Source organism: Culex pipiens, chromosome 1 (assembly GCF_016801865.2).
Source record: "Culex pipiens pallens isolate TS chromosome 1, TS_CPP_V2, whole genome shotgun sequence".
NCBI classification, from domain to species: Eukaryota; Metazoa; Arthropoda; class Insecta; order Diptera; family Culicidae; genus Culex; species Culex pipiens.
The window spans coordinates 45,755,442-45,779,760 of record NC_068937.1 but is presented as its reverse complement, the minus strand read 5'-3'; the positions used below and the strand labels follow the sequence as shown (position 1 = coordinate 45,779,760).

The 24,319-nt window shown below is 38.2% G+C and overlaps 1 protein-coding gene across 2 annotated transcripts in view; it reads right to left on the bottom strand.

Moving 5' to 3' along the window:
• The window catches only part of LOC120417027 (transient receptor potential protein), a 29,907-nt gene extending 6,551 nt beyond the window's left edge, over window positions 1-23,356 (bottom strand). Inside the window, exons 1-11 of one of the 2 annotated variants that reach the window (XM_039578967.2) lie at window positions 22,522-23,356; window positions 16,411-16,555; window positions 16,256-16,351; window positions 16,043-16,185; window positions 15,292-15,493; window positions 15,033-15,206; window positions 8,146-8,380; window positions 7,780-8,078; window positions 7,158-7,718; window positions 6,825-6,989; window positions 6,526-6,754 (exon numbers count right to left, since the gene is read on the bottom strand). In XM_039578967.2, the coding sequence (XP_039434901.1) occupies window positions 6,526-6,754; window positions 6,825-6,989; window positions 7,158-7,718; window positions 7,780-8,078; window positions 8,146-8,380; window positions 15,033-15,206; window positions 15,292-15,493; window positions 16,043-16,185; window positions 16,256-16,351; window positions 16,411-16,555; window positions 22,522-22,742 (2,470 nt within the window). In that variant the 5' untranslated portion in view covers window positions 22,743-23,356. The remainder of the gene's footprint in view (window positions 1-6,525; window positions 6,755-6,824; window positions 6,990-7,157; window positions 7,719-7,779; window positions 8,079-8,145; window positions 8,381-15,032; window positions 15,207-15,291; window positions 15,494-16,042; window positions 16,186-16,255; window positions 16,352-16,410; window positions 16,556-22,521) is intronic. The other variant, XM_039578969.2, reaches the window with a different exon arrangement.
• Window positions 23,357-24,319: the final 963 nt, after the last annotated feature.

Here is a 24,319-nt window from a genome sequence, read left to right as displayed (position 1 = left end):
AATGAAGCAATTCTTCTCCCAGTCATTGAGGAAAATGAAACTTTGCATTTTCTCTTTGACAATATTGCAAATTATGGACTTTTCCAAATCAATCATGTAAAAAACCAAAGAAATTCATTTTTAGACCTTTTATTCACTAACTGTATTGAAGACTTTCATGTACAAGAATCTGTAACCCCCCTTTGGAAGAATGAAGTCTTCCATACAGCAATTGAATATTCTATTTATGTCCATAAAAACACTTTGCCCATTGACTGGGAATATGAAGAAGTCCTGGAATACAATAAAACAAACTTTGTAGAAGCCAAACGTAAACTACTTGCAATTGACTGGCAAAATTTATTTAATAATGAAAGAAATGTCGACGAATTAGTAGGAAAATTCTATACGGAAATTAACACTATAACATCTGAAACCGTACCTACTAGAAGAAGACGACGTAATAACACAGGCAATAAATACCCAGTGTGGTTCACTCCACAACTAAGAAATTTAAAAAATAGAAAACAAAAAGCCTACAAACTATACAGAAACAATACAAATGACACAAATCTTCTGAATTATCTGAATATTTCCGACCATTTTTTTTCTGCACTCAATTCTGCCAACGAAGAATATAATAGTAAAGTCGAATCTGAAGTCAAATCATGCCCGAAAAATTTCTTTAATTACGTAAAATCCAAATCCAAAAGTAGTAACTTCCCATCGCAAATGCAACTGGACGAAAATGTAGGCAGTAACTCAAAAGAAATTTGCAATCTTTTTTCAAAATTTTTCAAAGAAGTATACACCTCATTTTCCGAAGAAGACCGCGACCGCGACTACTTTTCATATATACCAGAATTTCCAAATGACGTCTTAGTCAATTCTTTGTCAGAAACGGAAGTACGCCAGGCATTGAAGGACTTAGACTCATCAAAAGGACCAGGACCCGACGGAATAGCACCTGCATTCCTAAAGAACCTTGCAGAAGAATTGACATATCCACTGCATCATCTTTTCAACATGTCAATAAATACAGGAAAATTCCCACAAACATGGAAAAAGTCTTTTTTGGTGCCTATTTTCAAGTCAGGCCCAAAATCAGACATACGTAATTATCGCGGAATTGCCCTTTTGTCTTGCATTCCAAAACTTTTCGAATCTATTATAAATGAAAAAATCTTTCAGCAAGTAAAAAACCGCATCACATGTAAACAGAACGGCTTTTTTAAAGGCCGCTCTACTAGCACCAACCTTTTAGAATTTGTAAATTTTACACTGAATGCAATGCATAATCGCAATTTCGTAGAAGCAATTTACACAGACTTTAGTAAGGCATTTGACAGAATCGACATACCATTATTAATCTTCAAACTGCAGAAAATTGGAATTCAACCGAATCTTTTGGAATGGCTTAAGTCATATTTGACTAAGCGCGAACAAATTGTTCGCTTCCAAAATGTACTATCGGAATCAATTCACGTCACCTCTGGGGTTCCGCAAGGATCCCATCTAGGACCTCTTCTTTTCATCTTGTATGTAAACGACATTTCCTTCATTCTTAAAAAAATTAACGTACTTGTATATGCAGACGACATGAAATTGTATATGGAAATAGGAAATGCCAATGACAGTCATGTATTCCAAAACGAAATTAATCTTTTCTACACATGGTGTAATAAAAGCCTACTCCAATTGAATGTAAAGAAATGTAATTCCATTGCCTTCAGCAGAAAACATGAAACACCAAACATAACAGTATTATTAGGAAACCAACCAGTAGAAAAATGCAAAGTAGTACGTGATCTAGGTGTCATCCTAGACTCACAACTAACTTTTGTAGAACACTATAACACAATAATAAACAAGGCAAAAAGTACATTAGGCTTTATAAAGCGCTTTGCATTCAACTTCCAGGACCCGTATACTATTAAATTACTCTATATAACGTATGTCAGGCCACTCTTGGAATACTGTAGTATCGTCTGGAATCCATACTATGCCGTACACCAAGCACGTATTGAATCTGTCCAAAAACAATTCTTACTGTACGCACTACGTAAACTTAACTGGACTGCATTTCCTCTCCCATCGTATGAAGCACGCTGCATGCTCATAAACATACAATCATTACAAGAACGTCGTAAATTTGCCATGCTCTCTTTCATCAACGACATTATTTCTCAACGCATACAGTCAGCAGCATTATTTTCAGTAATATGCAATAGTATTCATGAACCAAGCCGTACTCTTAGAAATTCACCACTTTTTAGAATAACTGCATACACGACAAATTATTTAAAAAATTCGCCATTAAATCAAATGATGCGCTTTTATAATGAAAATTCACAGTACATACATTTCGACATGTCTAAACCGGAACTACGAAAAAATCTGTACAATAGAAATAATATCTAGTATGTAAGAAAATTGTAAGTAGTCTACATAAGCTTGACGAATAAACAATAAACTCTATATAAAAAAAATCTTCAGGTAATACAAATGTTGTTCCTTTAGGTAGTTTTCTTTAACAAAAATATACTTTAGTACAAATCAGAACAAATCAAGGCAATTTTACAATTATTGCTGCAAATTTTCATTAATACTCTCTAAAATTATTTTTTTTATTCTTTCTGGAAATTTCTTTCTGTGTTCCTAGACCACCTGCAACAAATATTGCAACTGTTTGTCATTTTTTGTCAATTTACCTGTAAATTTTTCGATTCAGGATCTCATCTCTTTCTGCACAATAGTTAACTACCTTCAGATCTTGCAGTTGCGGCCTTCCTTTAAGATACTCATTTGGATTCAGTTTTAAAAAAAAATCTAAAGAAAATTCCTTCCTTTTTTATCTAAAAAAACTGCATGGTATTTATTGTAACAAAAGCCGATAAATTAAAATCCAAAACGTTTGCAATTAGGTTTGGATTAAAACAGATGACGATTCATGGATGAACTAATTCATCAAATTTGTATTCTCTCTCACACGCATATGATATCTATTGTTGTGTTTTTTTTTCGTTTTGTTGATCACATATTACATTAAATTTTATATCTCAAAACAAACCTGGTATTTTCGTTCAAAATTATAATAAACATGTCAAGAACGCAGCGCAGCGAATAGCAAACGAAAACGACGACGACGACAAAAGTCCAAGCAGAGAAACAGCGCGCGCTTGTAGGTAAACAGGCAGGCAGGCAGGCGAGCAAGCTCGTGAGAGAGTTTGAACCTGAGAGAGAGCACGTGCGTGTACGAATTGGAAATAAACATCGTTGTTAGGTAGCCCCTTACAGCTGGCCGCGCAAAAAGGGTCAGTTTTGGGCGCTAATAACTTCGCGGGAAAAAATCCTAAAAATATGGTGTCTTCGGGAAAGTTGTTCTAAATTTAATGAAGGTTCTACATTTGAGAAATGGTAAGAATCGGATAATTATGGCGCATTCCACAGGTAAAAAAATAAAACAGTTGCTTTTCTCCATACATTTTGACGATTTTTCTCATACAAACTTTATGCGATTGGAGGGAGGGGTTCCCATGGTTAGAATGAGCTCAAATTTGGAATTTAGCTTAGTGATGGGTCAATCTTTGATTTCAGGGGGTAGCCCCAAAAAAGTCCGGATTTGGACCACCCTAATATACACAGAAAAAAAATTGTGTAAATTAGGAAGGTTTAAATCACTTGTGAATTATTCAGAATTCATTGCAGGTTTAATATTAATTTGATGCATATTTATTCAAAAGAAAAATACGCGAAACTTCATTGAAAAAAAAAGCATTCATGAATTCATTAAAATTTAGCAAAATTTTGAAAATAATATTTGAAATAATTTTTTAAAGTATTTTTTTATTCTTCCAGAGTCTAGGTACAGTTTAGTAAATAGTTTATTTCGAATTTGATATCACAATTTTTTTTAAACTATATGTTTTCGGAAAAAAAATACATCCGCAAAAAGTCCTAGATTTGTTTTGATAACAGAAATAATTATGAATCAACAAAACATTTTAACACCCTAAAGGCCATGCCTCCTTAGAAACAAAATTTTAAAATGTAAAAAATCATATCTCCGGTTCGTTCCATCCAATTTTGATGAAACTTTCAGGGCAGGTCCAGTTTTTAGTCTAGTTTCGAATGATTTTTGAGTTGGGCCCGAATTTCGGATTGTTCCGGATTAATCGCAGATTCCCTTGGGGTACCTTTGTTTTGGCCAGTGGGGTCACTTTATGGTTACTCAATATTTTTCTTCTACAGTGTGCAGTGTTAGTGTAAAAAACTGAAGTATTATCAAAAACAAATCCCCCTATGCATTTACGACATATAATGACCCCTTCAGGTAGCCCCGGGACCTCCGGAACCGGTTCCGTAGTACAACCGTGGGGGCAAAATCTAGAAGTCACGGAAATATGCCATGTCAAAAATTATCCACTGGCTCTGGGAAGTTGCTTGCTTTCCCCCAAAAGACTGTCCGAGGCCATCCAGACACTTTGGCTACCTGGAACCGGTGAATCCGGAACATGGTCCATGGTAGAAAAATGTTATCTGTGATTTCCATAGTTCGACATGTCAAAAAATATCTACTGATTCTGGAATGTTGGTTGCTACCTCTCAAAAGACTGTCCAAGGTCATCCGGACACTTTGGCCACCTGGAACCGGTGAACCCGGAACATGGTCCATGGTAGGAAAATGTGATGTGAAACTCCCATAGTTCGACGTGACAAAAAATATCTACTGGCTCTGGGAAGTTGATTGCTACCCCTCAAAAGACTGTCCGAGGCCATCCGTACATTTTGGCCACCTGGAACCGGTAAACCCGGAACATATACATATTCTACCTAGAGCCAGTAGATAGTTTTTGACTTTTCGAACGATGGGAATCACAGATAACATTTTTCTCCGGGTTCACCGGTTCCAGGTGGCCAAAGTGTCCAGATGACCTTGGACAGTCTTTTGAGAGGTAGCAATCAACTTCCCAGAGCCAGTAGATATTTTTTGACATATCGAACTATGGAAATCACAGATAACATTTTTCTACCATGGAACATGTTCCGGATTCACCGGTTCCAGGTGGCCAAAGTGTCCAGAAGACCTTGGACAGTCTTTTGAGAGGTAGCAATCAACTTCCCAGAGCCAGTAGATATTTTTTGACATATCGAACTATGGAAATCACAGATAACATTTTTCTACCATGGAACATGTTCCGGATTCACCGGTTCCAGGTGGCCAAAGTGTCCGGATGACCTTGGACAGTCTTTTGAGGGGTAGCAAGCAACTTCCCAGAGCCAGTAGATATTTTTTGACATATCGAACTATGGAAATCACAGATAACATTTTTCTACCATGGACCATGTTCCAGATTCACCGGTTCCAGGTGGCCAAAGTGTCCGGATGGCCTTGGACAATCGGTTGAGGGAACGCAAGAATTTCCCAGAGCCAGTAGATATTTTTTGACTTTTCGAACTATTGGAATTTCACATCACATTTTTCTACCATGGACCATGTTCCGGGTTCACCGGTTCCAGGTGGCCAAAGTGTCCGGATGACCTTGGACAGTCTTTTGAGGGGTAGCAAGCAACTTCCCAGAGCCAGTAGATATTTTTTGACATGTCGAACTATGGAAATCACAGACAACATTTTTCTACCATGGACCATGTTCCGGATTCACCGGTTTCAGGTGGCCAAAGTGTCTGGTTGGCCTCGGACAGTCTTTTGGGGGAAAGCAAGCAACTTCCCAGAGCCAGTAGATATTTTTTGACATGTCGAACTGTGGGAATCACAGATAAAATTTTTCTACCATGTTCCGGATTCACCGGTTCCAGGTGGCTAAAGTGTCCAGATGGCCTCGGACAGTCTTTTGAGGGGTAGCAATAAACTTTCCAGAGCCAGTAGATAATTTTTGACATGTCGCATGGCATATTTCCGTGACTTCTAGATTTTGTCCCCCACGGTTGTTCTACGGAACCGGTTCCGGAGGTCCCGGGGCTACCTGAGGGGTCATTATATGTCCTAAACGCATAAGGGGATCTTTACTAAAAAAAACCATTACAACAGGTCTAGGTGTTGTGGATTAAAATAACAATTAGTGTTCGAAGTCGCGATGCCTTGAAAGATCTACTCTGCCCATGTTCGCATAAATGTCCCATATGCAAAAACAGCAACCTGAGAAAAACGCAAGGCAAGTTTGTCCCACACATAAGGCTACGTGTTAAGTTTTCACGAAAAACTGGATTTCCTCCAGATTTCTAGAACAAAGTACTAGATGTAATATGCTTTTCTGAAAGATCTCACGATTTTAAACAAAACTGCATCAATAACTCAAAAACGATGAAAATGCATATGGGACATTTATGCGATCAGGGGCAGTACTGGTAACCAGCCCAAGATGCTTTGATTAAAAAAAAAAACATTATTTCTCCTCAACAGTTTTTAAAGTTTAAAATTTCATAGAATAATATACATAACTAGCAAGCACTTTTCAAGCGTTCCGAAACTACAACTACAACCAAAGCGCCATGAAACGAAATGAGGCGGAAGTAAGAGGTACAGACACGCACTGCCCCCGTCCGACGGCTTCACGTGCGGCGTCTTCATGCCGTTCTGCGAGAAGATGTCGATCAGCTCGTAACGCAGCGTGCTAATGTCCTGCCGGATCTCCATGACGTCGTCCTCCGTGATGCCAAAGTCGTCCCGCTTGCGCTGCTCGGCCGTGACGTAACGCCGCACCAGCAGCTTCATCACGTTCTCGTGGCGCCGTTGGGCCTTTTCGCGGTTACGCTTCTGGAAATTGAGTTTCGAGCAAAAATTTTGTTTTGTAAAAGTACTGATAAGATTTAGAGTGGGAACTCACAAGGATGCTGGTTGTGGGTCGCTTTTCGTTGCTGCATTTGCATAGTTTGCCAAAGTTTTTGATCGAAGGCACGAGATTGAACGGCGGCGGAAGGGTGTCCCCGTCCTCGAAGTAACTCATCCATAGCCGCGAGCGGGCAAATTTCCATTCGCTGTCCGAACGTTCCTAATACCGCAAATCATGAGGGGACACGTGTTTACACCTTTTCGTTTAGGTAGTTCTCTGGAGATTGATGAATATCATTTTCAAAAACTTTACGATTTGTCTGTGTTCATAGAGTTACAAGAAAATGTCACCTTTCCAGAGAGCTAACTTTCTCCACCCACAACTCACCGAAATAATCTGATAGCTGTTGCTCATCATGGCAATCAGCATATTCAGCAGCACGATGATGTTGATGACACTGTACGAACCGAACATAAGCAGCGCCCAAAACCTCGTAAAACTCTTGATTCCGGCAAGCTCAAAGGCCATCAAATCCACCAGTCCAAACGAGGCCCAAAACAGCGACTGCGAAGTTTCAAACAGGTTCGCAAAACGGCGCCAAATTGCGCACGATTTTTCAAAGTTCTCAAAGTCTGGCAACCCGGACGGCAGATGGTAGCACTTGTTCTTCTCCAGCACGGCGTAGTACCACAGCAGCTGGTTGAGGCCACACCCGAAGGCGAACAGGACCAGCGTGTAGATGAAGAAGAACTTGATGATGTCGATGATCATGCGGCCGAGCGAAACCTGCAGCGGTCCCAGATGCGGGTTGATCGAGAAGATGTGCACCAGCTTGAGGAAGGAGAAGATCATGCCGGCGGCGAACGCCCCCTCGGACAGCAGCATCGGATCGAAGGGGTCCCACTGCTCGCGGGGGTACCACGGGTTGAGGCCCATGTTTTCGTCGCGCTTTAAGAAGAAATGAAGAACTTTTTGTAGTTTTAAGCAATTGAATCACTTCTGAACTTACCCAAACCGTAAACCAGGACGTGAACCGCAAGCTGATCCAGCCGATGTAGAACGAGTTCGAGATAAAGTCCACAATGTTCCACAGATCGGACACGTACTCGAGCAACCCATCGTTCCAGAGCGACTTTATCTCGTGCCATATCAGCCCCACCACGTACAGTATCACAAAGCACTCGCACAGCCCTGGCAGCGATCCGCGCTCCTTCCGTTTCCATTCCCGGACGATTCCCTGGAGCCACTCGTTGCCGAACAGCTCCAGCGCTTGCAGCTCGATCCGTTGCGAGGCACCACAGAGAAGCACTGGAAGTCATAGCAAAAGAATATTTAAATCAAAAATATAGGCAATTCAGAGGTTTCAGCAACTTACTCAAAAAGAACGCATAACTGGCCGAATGGACGATAAACTTGACGAACGGTTTCTTCATAAACTGCCCCATCGCGGAGTTGGGCAGCACCATGTAGATCAGGCTGTACACCGGGAACATGGCGCCCAGCTTGGCCACCTGCATGATCTGGCCCATCGGGGATTTCCGCCGGAAGCCGGGCAGCCCCTCGTACCAGATCGCTGCCAGCAGCTGCTGGACGTTGGGGTGGGCTACAAACTGTGCGGAAAAGAGATTGTTTGGTTTCCTCAATTTTTCATGTCTCTGATTTGACCTTATCTCGTTTTTCTCTGGATATGTTTTTTGTCAAAAGTTTTCCTTTTCATCATCCATTTTCGTAAAATTCCAATCCGCAGAATTCCATGATACAGAATGTCATTCTTCAGAATAGAATATTCCCCAAAATATTATTTCTCAAAAATGCATTCACCAGAATAGCCCATTCCCAAAGATATTCACTTTTCTTTTTGGTATCTTAAAACTTCAAATCTTCAAATTATCAATTCTCTATATAAAATATATATATATATTAGAGTGTAACAAAAATGACTTTTTGGCGGGCATTCAGGGGTTTGTTCCGGTGGGCATACTGAGCCTTAATCCCAAATATGAGCTTGATTGGACGTAACAGGAGCTGGCGCTCCGCCCTTCAATTTTAAATGGGATTTAACCCGTAAAAAAAGATTTTATCAAAAATGTCACTTTTTGAGACATTTTGGCCACCAATGCGTTTACCAAAAACATCACTGGCGTGTAGGCCAGATCCTTGCGCATCTTTTGGTATAAATAACATTGAAGTTTGGAGCACCCTGGAGCTCGGTACAGACCTTCAAAGTTTGGCATTTTTTCGAAAAATCGGCCCCGGCAAAAAAGATATGCGTCGCACCTCGCGACGCTCGAGACGCCATTTGATTTTGCTGGGACCGATTTTTCGAAAAAATGCCAAACTTTGAAGGTCTGTACCGAGCTCCAGGGTGCTCCAAACTTCAATGTTATTTATACCAAAAGATGCGCAAGGATCTGGCCAGTGATGTTTTTTCTAATATATATATATATATAAATATAAATAATAAAATAAGGTTAAATATATATAGAGATTCTTTCAAAAAATAATTAGAATTTGACAAAAAATCTCGCTTAAAGTCGTTTCGCCGAATGGCACGTTTTGCCAACGGTCGTTTCACTGAATGGACATATCTACGATTGAAAAAAATTACAAAAAACGAATTGTGAAGAATAAATCAGTAGCTAAAAAAATTAAATAAATGTTTGCGTGACTTTTCACAATTTTCTTTTACGTGACGAATTTATTGGACTATTTGAAAGATGATTTTATTCAATTCTGGGAGTTTTTGCGTTCTTTTTAACATGTTTAGTTCTTCAAAAAGAATTGGTTGCTTAGAAACAAAAAAAAATAGCTTTTGCATTGTTGTTGTTTTTTAAAAATATGTTTTCTTTTAGTACCTAACACAACATCAATAATCAACTTGGGAAATGCAATAATTCTGGGGATTTTGTTGATTGGGTAATTCTGGGAATGGTATTCTGGGAAATTTTTAAATCTGGCCAATAGATTTCTGGGAAATAGCATTGTGGGAGTGTTTTTCATTGGTCTTGGTCAGTGATCCTCAGCCAGCTCAACCTCGTGAACCGTTTTTGTATTTTGTCGTAGTACCGCGGGTCGCATGTGAAAAATGAACTAAAACTTGAAATATTTCAATAGTTTGGTTGTTGGATTTGGTTAAACTTACGTTTCGCACAATTTTTTATTCATGTTGTGCAATTTTAAAATTTTCACAAAATATACATCCATCTAGTCCCTGCTATAAAATTTCATTCTAATTAAAAGTCCTGATCAAAAATCAAATTTTCACGCATTTTGGGACTTTTCCCCTTATATATTAACTCTTAGCAAAATTTAAAGTTAAAAGTTATCACAATATTAACTTATTTTGAAAGTTATGCAAGCCTTTGATTTTTTTTAGAATGATCATTGCGATAAATATTTGAACATAATTGTATCTGGGTCATTCTCCGCCAACTCACACAACAATTGCCCCGACCCCTCTTCGATTTGCGTAAAACTTTGCTCTAAGGGGTTATTTTGGTTCCTGATCACGAATCCGAGGTCCATTTTTCGATATTTCGTGACGGTGGGGCGGTACGACCCCTTTCATTTTTCTGGTTTTTTACTAAGACACGTTTTTCAGTGATTTGTAGCTCGCAACCGTGAAGAGATAGAAATTTGGTGTCAAAGGGACTTTTGTGTAAAATTAGACGCCCGATTTGATAGCGTACTCAAAATTCCGAAAAAACGTATTTTTCATCAAAAAAGTTAAAAAATAGTTTTAAAATCGCTGCCATTTCCCGTTACTCAACTGTCAAAAATCATGAGACATGTCATTTTATGGGAAATTTAATGTACTTTTCGAATCTGAAATAACCCAGAAGGGTCATTTTTTCATTTAGAACAAAATTTTTCATTTTAAAATTACGTGTTTTTTCTAACTTTGCAGGGTTACATTTTAGAGTGTAACAATGTTCTACAAAGTTGTAGAGCAGACAAAAACAAAAATTTTGATATATAGACATAAGGGGTTTGCATGTATTCTTCACGAGTTATCAGAATTTTAGAATTGACAATTTTTGACCAGTTTTTCGAACTTTTAACCCCTCAAACTCAATCGTGTGCGTTTGAAAGTATTTTTTTCGAAAAGTTCAGCTAATTTTGCATAAGAATGACCCCTTGGACGATTGTTGTGACTCGTGCATTGCGAGAATCAGATTTAAAAAAAAAATGTTTTTGTGATGAGTGAGTGTATCCGGTTTGTTTTTTTTTATTTTTGAAAAATCCCCACATACAAGCAGTGCACAAGCCACAACAATCGTCCAAGGGGTCATTCTTATGCAAAATTAGCTGAACTTTTCGAAAAAAATACTTTCAAACGCACACGATTGAGTTTTAGAGTTTAAGAACAGTCATGTTTGTTTTGTATTTCATGGTTTCACTGATAATTTCTATACACAACTTTTGAAAAAACTCTGTATCTTTTTTTTTTGACGCACTTTAGCACCATACTGTCTTCGTGAGAGATGTTCAGGATATCTAGGGCTATACGTCTAGGGTGTTAGTTTCATAATAATAAAGCATAAATTTTGTAAATTCAAAAATGTGAAAATGCAACTTTTCCCATAGTGTTTTCCATACAAATTTCATACGTTTTGCGCCAAACGTGGGCTTAACACATTTCTCCCAAATTTTGAGAGGTTCTTTGGGACCCTAAAAGGGACCTAAAAAATGTGTTGCTTTTTTTTTTGATATTAATCATTTTCAATTTTCCCATATAACTAGATTCCACCCTAATGACTTATTTCTTACTGGTAAATGAGCTGTTTTATAATCAGTGGTATGTGTTTTATTTGTCTAGTTTTTGACATTTTTGCAGGAAAATTGTGTGTGTTTTCAAGTTTCGATCGGTTAGAAGAGGTTTTTCTTTTTTTACGGATGACGAAGAACTGCGGTAAGAGTGTCATTCTGCGATGTTAGAGAGCCAGGAGCTTATTAGAGAACGGACATCTTAAAATACTGAAACTGGCACCACTACATGCACATCTGTCAAATTAGCTTGCAGCACTGCAGTTGTCAAAGCACCTGCGTGACTCTTTTCAGATTATCTTTTGATCAGTCAATTGAAACATAACAAACTGAGTTTAAACATAGTTTATGGTTGGTGTAAATCTAAAATAATGATGCTGCGTTTGCAAAAATTTCAAAAAAAAATCCCACGAAGTTATTAGTGCCCGAACTGACCATTTTTGAGCGGCATTAACACGCAACGACATAATGAGTTTACGAATCGAATCAAAATTAAAATTGAAAAAGAAAATTTAAATTGTTTTGTTTGCAATTTGTGTTTTGCACATTTTCGAATAAAATATAAATCACCCAAATTACAATACTTCCCATCGATTGAACGCCAACTGAAAATTCTTCAGCTCGATTGGTACCTATATTCGAGAGGAAATTTTGGCGAAAAATTAAAAAAAAGTCTCATTATAATAATTTGCTTGTTTCCAAGCCAAATAATTTTGGTTCAAACATTTTGTTTTTTTTAAATATAATTTAAAATTAGGACTAAAAAATCTGTCATGTTCAGATTGTTTTTCACATTTATGAAGATTCAACCGCTTCTTCGTTTTTTTCATTGAAAATAATTTCTTCAAAATTATGCGTTCTCTTGATTTATATAAATGACTCATTGACTCATATTCAATATTTTAACTTAGAGCATCTTTTAAGAAAACTTTCCCTTTGATGTTCAAATTATGTCCAGAGTTGATGATTTGATTTGAAATTAATTTTAAATAATTTCAGGTTATTAAATGTTTGATGATTTCAGTTTAGAACATTTTTCTTCCTATGTTATCCGCATGTTAAGCATCGTGATTTTCAATCTAATAAAATAAAATAAAATCTTGAAACACAATTATATTTAGAACTTAAGTTTTATTACAATATATTAAAAATATTGAACGTTTTCAAATCCTTTTAAAATTGATATCACGGTTATTTAATACTTCCCAAATCCTTATAAAAATAGGCAATAAAATTGAATTATGAATTCTCATTTTTGATTAAATTTCCATATTTTTTACTTTTTTCTATTTAAAAGAAAACTTCTTCCTTAGTGGGTTGGATTCCATAGTAATTTCAAAACCTGCCCGATTGATTCGATTATACGAAGTCCCAAACAAACCCTCGGATAATTGAGAATTTGTCATTTAATCCAGGGGTATAGAAACGGAGCCGGAGCGGTAGTCGAATCTTTTAGGACCCGTAGTCGGAGATGGAATCGGATTTAGTAAATTTTCAACTACTTTGCTGGAGTCACTGTTGGAGTCGGAGTCGAAGTCGGTGAAGTCGGGTCATTTTAATGATCTGAAAGGCGTAGTCAGAGTCGCTTAATTTCCAGAAGCAGGAGTTGAAGTCAGAGTTTAAATTGGAGTCACAAAATTTATAAAAAGCCTGATTGGCATTGTTCTAAGATAGGTTATTGTATAGGTCTTTCAAATTATTCAGCCCTTTTTACTGAATAATTAATGTCGTTGTATTGGTAATTTAGACAAAATGGTTAATTCAACTGAATAACATTAGGATGTAACAAAAATGACCTTTTGGCGAGCAATCAGGGGTTTGTTCTGGTGGGCATACACAGCAAAAAATCCGATGGTAAAATCGCATGCAAAAGCATGCACATCACCTTCGTCACAATAAACACTTAATATTACACACTGCATGTACAATTTTTGCAAACACAAAAAAAAAGTTGCAACCGATGGGATTCAAACCCAGCACCAACAGTAAGGACTGGCGCCTTAGCCCACTCGGCCATCAGACCGAAAGGATAAACGCATATATGGGCTTGACATTTCGGTCAAGTAGGTTTCCCATACTGATGGGCTACATATTTCAAGGTATAAAATTACATTGAATTGCATAAAATAATGCAATATTTATTTTACACCCAGGCCTTTTACACGCAGCTGGATTACTACTTTTTTAGCTGTGTACTGTGCCAAAATCCCAAATATGAGCTTGATTGGACGTAACAGTAGCTGGCGCTTTGCATTTGAATTTTAAATGGAATTTAACCCGTAAAAAGAGATTTTTTTTCAAAAATGTCAATTTTATTTAAAAAAAACAATTTTCGAGGCACTTTGGACACTGAAGCGTTTATAACCGGCTCCGTGGCTTAATGGTTACGGCTTCTGTCTCCCAAGCAGAAGGTTCAGGGATCAAATCCCGGTCGGTACGTTTGAAATTTGGAATCAGGAATTTGAATATGAATAAAAACTAAAATGAATCAGGTGGGATTCGAACTCACACCTTTGGATTGGTGGTCTGGGACGTTAAGCAGTCGGCCATCAGAAGGTTTACACTCTAGCAGTGAATTGATCCGTAGTGTTGAAACATGTTATCTTCTCATATTAAATACACGCTGATCCCTGATTTGCCTGAGGGGATTGGAAGTCTAAATATAGATCGAGTTTCCTTCAGGTGCTTGCTTCTATGTTAAGGCGGGGCCAAACAATGCCCAGCGACCTCGGAAGTGGACCGCAAGGAGCTCTGTCATTCTGAAATGGGTCGTTGGAAGCAGCGCGAGGGCTGTCACCACCTAATACCCGGGACTGAGATAAGCTGTATCAGCATTCGGCATATACACAGTCTGATACAAATTATACTTTCCCATAATTTCGCTACCGGTTAGTGGGTATTGGATTGGACCACTCACATACTTTGGACACTGAAGCGTTTATTTTCAACATCACTGGCGTGTAGGCCAGATCCTTGCGCATCTCTTGGTATAAATAACATTGAAGTTTGGAGCACCCAGGAGCTCGGTAAAGACCTTCAAAGTTTGTCATTTTTTTCTAAAAATCGGCCCCAGCAAAATCAAATAACGCCTCGGGCGTCGCGAGGTGCAACGCATATCTTTTTTGCCGGGGCCGATTTTTGAAAAAAATGCCAAACTTTGAAGGTCTTTACCGAGCTCCGGAGTGCTCCAAACTTAAATGTTATATATACCAAAAGATGCGCAAGGATCTGGCCTACACGCCAGTAATGTTGAAAATAAATGCTTCAGTGGCCAAAGTGCCTCGAAAATGGATTTTTTTTTAAATCTCTTTTTACGGGTCAAATCCCATTTAAAATTCAAATGCAAAGCGCCATCTTCTGTTACGTCCGATCAAGCTCATATTTTGGGTTTGGGCTCAGTATGCCCACCAGAACAAACCCCTGAATGCTCGCCAAAAAGTCATTTCTGTTACACTCTAATAACCATGCCAAAACCAATGGTTTAGAGAGGCTCACCAATTTCTGCTTGAACTTGAGCGCTAGCTTGAGTCGTTCCAGCGTTTGCCGCTCGCCGGGCTCCCAGTTGTCGATCTCGCCCGGGCTGTAGTTCAGCATGATTTCGAGCTCGTTCGAGGTGCGGGCGTGGTCGAGCAGAGAGGTGGCAAACTCCTGCACGTTGAGACGCATGGTCTAAAAACCAAAAAAAAAACATTAATTTATTATTAAAAATGAGATTTCTTCATTAAGTTTTAAAAAGTTTGTTCAAAAAGCCTACCGAATATTCGGCCCGAAACTCGGACTCCATGCGGCTGAGCCGGCGCAGCTCCCAGGACAGGTGGAATGCCGTCGAGATCGGATCCTTCGAGCTGAGCGCAATCAGCGAGCTGGACGAGAGCGCTCGGTACGCGTTGATACGTGACTGGGAGTGGCGGAGGGAGTCCTGCTCGCTCGACGTTACACACTCGTCGCATCCGCAGCTGGTAAATTCGCAAGAGTTTGTTAGTAAGGTGAAGAATTGAAACAATTATTGTTTGTAGAAATGTTTCCATGATTTATCTTGCCACAAGTGTTAATCCGAAAAATGAGAATTAAAATTAAAGAAATGCTGCTCAACTCTTTGGTAATTGACTTATTGTGTGGCAAGATACAACTACTGCAACGAATGTGTAAATGCATAATGATGAGTCGGACTCAACCCACGGCTTTTCATGGTCAACGTTATTCCGATGATTTGACGATGCCATTGTGAGTAATATCATTTAGTCCAGATTTAGCCACTTTCCAAGTAATCTGGTCGAAACGTGACTCGGCATGCCGGGAAAGATCCGAAACCGGCAGATTCCTTAATTTTAAGGTAGGTCATGCCAAGATGTACCGCCGTCGTTTACCACCTCTCGAATTAGCACGTACAGCTAATAAATTTGCATCATGGCAACAGTTTTCCCCACCGTCGTCGGTGATTAAATAAATCATTTTACGTGATTTTGCATTGGGAGGACCCCTCCCCAATCCCGCCCACAACTTACCGCACATCGTGGGGCATCGGCAGGGACGCCCCTCGGTCGAGCAGAATCTTCAGGATCTCGTAGTTGTTCTTGTGGGCGGCCAAAATCAGCGGCGTGATGTCGGCGGTGAACGAGGAAGAGGACCGGTCCACGGCTTCCCAACTCTGGAAGAGAGAATTGGTGCGGGCACCGGATTAGCGTTGTTGGGATTTATGAATGGGCGTCATATCTTACGTAGGGATCTCCGGGCACGTGGTTTTCCTCCTCCCACAGTAGTAACGTTTCCACCGCTTCCACGTACTCCTCCTTGATGGCGTGGAGGAGGGCATCCTGTAGAGATGAGATTGAAATAAGTGTGCAGCAAATCTATATTGAGCAACATGACTTACTTGTACGCGGATTCCGGACTGCAATAGCAGCCGGATGAGCTCGATATTTTCGTTCTCGATGGCAGCTATCAGCGCGGAACGGTTCAGCGGGTCCACGCAGTTGATGTCGAACTCGTCCGGGTCGTTCTTGTACTCCTCGATGATTCTGAAATTTAAAATAGTTCACACCTTTTGAATTATTTAGAATATAATAATTCTCCGCCAACTCAAACGAAATTGGAAAAAAAGTTTTCCAGACCTCTCATTGTGAGACTTTTTGTAATTTGTATCCCTGATTATGAATCCGAGGTTCATCTTATGATATCTCTTGACAATGGGGCGATCCCTTTCATTTTTCTAGATTTTTAAGGCACGTTTACGTGCTTTATAGCTCGAAACCGTAAAGTAATAAAAATTTGGTGTCAAATGGGCTGTTGTGTAAAATTTGACGCCAGGAAAAAATAGGGATTTTTATTCAAAAAGGTTTAACAATAGTTTAAAAAAAACCGTTAAAATTAGAAGGTGAATGAAATAGATTGTCATTCTATGGGAAATTTTATGTACCTTACGAATAACCCAGAGTTATTTTTCATTTATTATATTTTTTTTTAATTTGCGAGTTATTTGTAACTTTGCAGAATTACTTTTTAGAGTATACAAATGTTCCAAACTAAAATATCTCGGCTCTGGGATGTCGAAATTGCATTTTCTCGGAAAGAAAAAAGTTTGTGGAGAAATTTGCTACAAGCTGCTTGAATTAGTTTTACTGTGAAAAGTGGGCTACCCTAAATTAAATGAGCATTTCTGAAAAAAGTATTTAAAAAATGCGTTTTTTTTACGTAAATCCCCCTGGGAGAACACAAAAACTTAATTTTTGGTCAAATATTGATAGTGCATCTTAATCTATGGACAAATACATATCATTTGAACAGTTGAACAAATGAAACAGTTTGAGCATGAGCATGAGAGATCACCCATGGTTGCCCCTCCGTTGCTGAACAGAACCGTAATATCCTTTCAGCACTACTGATCATAGGCTTCGACGATCTAGTAGTGTTTCCCTTATCAACAGCATGTATGAATGCGCCGAAAAGATAAAACACCATGATTGCTAAAGCTAGATCAATTGCGAATAGGTAACAGTCATTGGCCACCAACGGCGCCCGCCATGTCAGTTTGTAGACCTCGATTTCAAGGGTCGGGAATGTTAGTTAGCGCAGGTTGCTACTAGGGCAGCTGATTTACTCTGTGCTTACACCCCACGAGCGCCAGGAACCTGAAAACTTGTTAGTAGGATAGGGTGTTTGGTCAGGATTCATCATAGAAGATGATGATGCGACCCAAAATCATAATGTTTGTTGAAAGGTGTTACATATTATTCTCAAGGCAAACAATCGGATGCTGCGGATGAGACATTTCCCGTTTATCGGTTGTTAAATTTCAAATGAAATGGTTTAGTCTTAAACAGCCGGCTGTGGAAAGATAGAACCAAAATCATTTGTAATTAAAACTGAAGAGTTAAACAGTGTAATTTTTAACTTAAGATGATTTCACGAGTTTTAAATGATTGATGTTTAGTGAGGTACTGATTAACTTTGCGAACGACGAGTTACGATGTTTATCGAGATGAAATGGTATGATAGGGTTTTGTTGTTGTTGCACGCCGCGACGGACACGAAAAATCTTGCGACCCGACGGAAAGGGATCGCAAATTGGACTGGCTAGCTGTCATCGGGACAACCAGAGCCAGCCGCACCTTAACACACACACGCACGCGGAAAAAAACGAAAAACACACTGCGACGGACGCGGAAATTCTTGCGACCCGACGGAAAGGCATCGCAAATCGGACTCTGCCCATTCCTGTTTTTTTTTTCACTTTGTAAACAAACTCGACCACCCGCTCACACTGATGGAACATAATTGAATGATTTCCCCCCCGTCCAGCGCGTCCCTTCACTCAATATTTTTGCATGCACAATCCTGTTTTTTTCACTTTGTAAACAAACACAACCATCCGCTCGCACTGATGGAACATAATTCAGTTGAGCAAATGAAACAGTTTGTATATTTATTCCTAGAATGAACTGAAGAGGTGTTTCGAGAAAGTATTTTATTATTTTTTCTTGTCTAAGAAAACATTGTTCATAACATCATAATCTATCATTTAAGAAGTGAGCACGTAGAATTTCTTCCATGACCTCAAAATGGACAGGCTAATATATATTCATCATGTTGACGTTAAAAAAAAACTTTGTCAAGAATGTGATGTATCTGACCACTTCGAACCAGGTTTTCGTGTGTTTTTGAAAGTTTTTTATTCGTAATGTTCTGCAAATTCAGAAATACTTGAGTAAAAGGATTTTTGCCTTCCTCACCTTACATGGCCTTAAAATCACTCGAAAAATGAACTTCTTAATTCGACCTCCTAGACCCACCTTCACGTATACATAGTAAATGTAAGTCCGTGCACCGAAAAAAATGCACTCGATTATCTCCGGACTGGCTGAACCAATTTGGACCGTTCTGGCGCTCATTCGATTCGTCTTGGGTCCCACAAGACCCTAGTTAAAATTATGAAGTTTTGTAAAGTATGTACTAGGAAAGTTATGCTAAAAAACGATTTTAACAAAAATCCGGAAGATTGTAGAAAGGGTGTTTTTGTAAGACCTTTCTAACGAGTCCAAAACATTGAAGATCTGACAATGCTATCAAAAGTTATGAGCACTTAAGTTTTAATTTAACACTGGTCAAAGCTAGATCTAAGATATTTTGATGAATATGTTGTCCGGATCTATTGTCTAGCCTATCGTTGGTGCGTAGTAAGATGATCTCTCCAACACCCTTGAAGATTGAAGATCTAACAACCCTATCAAATGAATAATATAACTTTATCAATGTGAGAAAGGCTTCAACCACCTTAGGGTGGGTTAAGTAACGTTTTATTCTAAAGAAAAGGTAGCAGTAACTTAATTTTCAAAGTGAGATCGAGTTATACATGATTTAAGGTGATACGGAACGCCAGTTCTTAGACGCGAAATTTTTCCTAAAACTCCGTTTAAAAACTCGAATCGTTACTTCAAGATGGCGGTGCCTTCCCATTTCACCTTAAGTTTGATTATTTGGCACGCTCGAAGCAAAATGTCAAACTTACAACGCGTTTTTCTGGAAAGACAAAGTTCATTTACGGGTGCCAAGATATATCGAGAATGGATAGACTAAATTTGAGGAGAAAACTTTCAGAAACTTTTTGCATAACGAAGTCGGCTCAAACCTGAGCCAAAACGTCGGAAAATTTGAAACAACAAAATTGTTTGTTTTATTTTTTCGACTGAGATGCCACAAACAAATCGAACAAGCGTACTAATTAGAAACAAACCCATTACCCGAGCAGACGGAAATAACGTGGAAATAACATTTTTTGATATTTGAAAATACTAGGCCAATAACATTCTATGTTATTTATAACAAGATTTGTTATGTGTCGTTATGATTTTTTTGTTAAAATTGGTAAAATAATCTTTCAATTCAAATACTTGCGTTTTTTAATTATGAAAATCTTTAGCATAATTTTCATAATTTTTACAAGCCCGGGCAGACGGTAATAACAAAATTCATGCTTTTTCAATAACAAATACTGTTAAAATAACAGAAAGTGTTATGGATTCTTCTTGAAAAATCATTTTTTGCATAAGAGTTTAATAACAGTTTATGTTATCATAACAATATTTGTTTTTGGTCTGATATTGGTTGACAGCCAAAGCAACTTTTAAAAAACATTTTTTGCTATGGAAGAATACCTCCAGCTGTTATTGAGATGATCGGATTAGTTGTTAAAATAACAAAAAATAATAACAAAGATTTGTTCGAAGAATAACTAAAAATGTTATAAGTCTGTTATTATAATAACAATCCAATAACAAAAAATTCATTACGACAAATAACAAATCTTGTTATAAATAACTTAAAATGTTATTGGCCTAGTATTTTCAAATATCAAAAAATGTTATTTCCACGTTATTTCCGTCTGCTCGGGAGGCCATTTTATTCCGGGTTTCTGTCGCTTCCCCCTTCAAAATTTTCCTGAAAAATCATAAGGGCAAAAATATTTGCAAAATTTTATATTTTCATAGAAAATAACTTGTAAAATTGATTGTAAACTTCCGAATTCATTGCATATTGCTTATTTACGTATTTTTATTCAATCAAAGACATTTTAATTATTTTACAAATTTGGACCAAATTTTACAATTTTTTTTTTTGCTTTTAACTCATATTTTGAAAATACACATATGTGATCCAATTTCAAAACAAACAAATTTTACCGATTTACATGTATGTAGCTTCTTAAAATATCATAATTTTTGGACCAATGTTGAAGATTAAACAACCCGAGCAGACGGAAATAACTTGGGAATAATATTTTTTGATATCTAAAAATACTAGGCCAATAACATTTTATGTTATTTATAACAAGATTTGTTATTCGTCGTTATGATTTTTTTGTTATTGGATTGTTATTGTAATAACAGACTAATTACAATTTTAGTTATTCTTCGAACAAATCCTTGTTATTATTTTTTGTTATTTTAACAACTAATCCGATCATCCCAATAACAGTTGGAGTTATTCTTCCATAACAAAAAATGTTATTCCAAAGTTGTTTTGGCTTTCAACCAATGTCAGACCAATAACAAATTTTGTTATGATAACATAAACTGTTATTAAACCCTTATGCAAAAATGGATTTTCCAGGAAGATTCCATAACTTTTTTTGTTATTTTAACAGTATTTGTTATTGAAATGGCATGAATTTTGTTATTACAGTTTGTCCGGGAAGCGGTACATTATGCCTGCCCACACCAGTTGATGTTTCAAGCCTATCATACAAAATTTTTGACTTGAAATAAAATTTGAATTTGCCTTATTTATTTCCATTTGGTTGATTCTATGGTTTTAAATTGTACCTGATTAGTATATAAATGAAACATCGACGTCGTTAACATATTTTCTGAATTTCACCACCATTTCCCAAACCAACACTTTTATATTTAAATTAATCCAGCAAGGGATTACATTACTTCTGAAGAAGGTTTCATTGAAGGGTTGAAGAATAGTTTGTTTGTTTTATCATATTTTTTGTTGAGCTGCTAATGAAACTAAATACAATTTAAAGTCAATATCAATTTGATGAATAGGTGCTAATTCGATAGAATCCCGAGCAGACGGAAACAACTTGGGAATAACATTTTTTGATATTGGAAAATACTAGGCCAATAACATTTCATGTTATTTATAACAAAATTTGTTATTCGTCGTTATGATTTTTTTGTTATTGGATTGTTATAGTAATAACAGACTAATAACATTTGAAGTTATTCTTCGAGCGAATCTTTGTTATTATTTTTTGTTATTTTAACAAGTAATCCGATCATCCCAATAACAGTTTGAGGTATTCTTCCATAACAAAAAATGTTATTCTCAAGTTGTTCTAGCTTTCAATCAATATCAGACCGATAACAAATTTTGTTATTGAACTCTTATGCAATAATTAATTTTGCAAGAATATTCCATAACACTTTCTGTTATTTTAACAGTATTTGTTATTGAAATTGCATGAATTTAGTTATTACCGTCTGTTCGGGATAAGCTCTGAACCAGCCGTTTTAAACATCGATACAGTTTGATGTTAGTTTTTAACTTCTGGAGCAATATTTGAAAGGGGCGGTACGACATTGCTTGGCCGTAAGCCTTTCATTGCACGCGTTTAAATGGGACGAAAGGCCGTAAGAGCAATGTCGTACCGCCCCTTTCAAATGTTGCTCCAGACTTGAAGGTTTATTTTTTATCCAAAAGAAAACAAACATCAAAAGTAGGTGAAATTAACGCATGTTTTGCAGGTTAAGGACTCGTTCTAAATTCCGTAAAATTTGCAAACTCATTCTGCAAAAGTTGTGATAGAAACTTGCTTGCCAACTTCCCATTAAGCGAACGTCAAAATGCTGATATGCCAACCTCAGGTTCCCGATAGAATAACATGTCTTTCCCCTGGTTCCGAGGGAAACAATCTTGTTTGTCAGAACACGATACCATACTCTCAAAGCACGATAATCCCTCCCTGACCTAATCGTACCTCCGAACCGTTGCGCAATCACCCCGTTCCGCGCTCAGCAGGAACTTCTTCTCCGTTTGGGTCAGGATGATGTCCGGCACCTCACGATCGAACACCGACACGGAACTCTTGAGGGAGCGGTTATCCGCTTCCGCGTCCCCGCCATCGCCCGCCATCGTCGAGGCCAGCGAGCCCGCCGACCTGACCAGGTTCTCCCGGGACTCGGTCGGCTTTTTCAACATGGCGGCGGCTGCGCTGGTTTATGGCTTGGCTTGGGTCACACTTTAATCCTCCTCGATATCGATTCGTGGCCCGCGGACAACCATTGGAGTCGCGGACCGGGTTTTTGGTGGATTATCGATTCCTGAGCGGATTTTACGCTGATTTAACACACTGTTTGGGGATTTAGCGGTGGCTTCAATTCCCATAGGAGGGATTTATCTTCGTAATTACACTCTTAATTGAATTTGCTAAGGATTCGCGAATCGATCGCTGCAACAAAGTAACTTCTTTTTTCTTAAACACTTGTCGAACAACTTGTAACATTAATTAACTTTATTTCTTGATTATTTTTCACTAAAACAATGATTCATGGCCAGTTTTCTGGTTATACAATATCACTAATTAAATTAAGGTGTAGCACTTCTTCAGGAACTTGTAGATTTACTATCTTCTTTCACAAAACATCCTCAGATGCTAAAACAGACCATATTGCTACATTTTTAGTTTCTTATTTTAAGCTTAACTGCACAGAACTTCACTGAAAATCCGATAATCCAATAACCGAATACCGAAAACCGTTGGTGTTGCCACTTCGAAGCAGCTCCAGCCAGGTCGACTCACGAAACGCGAATAGTTGCGCGAAACTTGGCGAGCACTCGAACAAGGGTTCCCCCAAAGTCCGGCCACTAATTCAATTAGCTAAATTATGTCAATATTAGTATGATGTAACGCAGTAGCAACAGCAGCAGCAACAGTTCTCCAATACCTTCGACCAGCCTAAAGGACGACTTCGTATCCGTCTGTCTGCTTCGCGTTGAGAAGTTAAGCCAGAATCGGGTTTACGGAGTGAGTTTTCAAAAGGTCGTCGCAGGACCTCCAGGTCTGTACATTTAATTACCTTTGGAAATGGTTAACCGGATACTACCTGAATCACGACCTTCAAACCCTCTTTTGTTAACAAATCCTTCATACAACCTTTTGAAAACCCAAACTAAAATACTAAAAGTGTCTGCTGTTGCTTTTCCGAACACATTTGCACACTTTTTTTCTTCTATTTCCCGAAGTCATCGATACATTTTTCCACGCGATTTTCCTCGACTTTCGCGCGCGCGGTTTTGGTCACATGTTTGCCCCGGCATTTGGGAGGGCGGCCGGCCGCTGCATGGTTTTCAATTACGGGAAGTTTAGTGTCTGGTTATTCTGTCGTTTGGTACAACTAGCGGATGACATGACCGTGAGCTAGTTACTTACACACCTGGCTCTAATTGTCTTATGTTGAACGACGGCCGGTCGGGAGGTTTTTGTTGAGGGACATGGTCAGATCGCACAGTGATTGGTTTAGAGGGAGGTTTTGGCCTTCTTTTTTTGTGCGTTTTGTTTACGTAACCACAAGGTTACCCGAAATGTGATCCCTGTTCATGGGTGCAATAACCGGGGATCACGTGACTCGAGGCAGTCGGGTACTGAAAAATTCAATTTGCGGTATGAAAATTCAATTGAAGTGTTTTTATTGAAAATGTTTTAAATCTGCGGAACTTTAGAATACTTTTATAATAAGACAACAAAATCACAGCCTATGACAAACTTGTTTTGATTG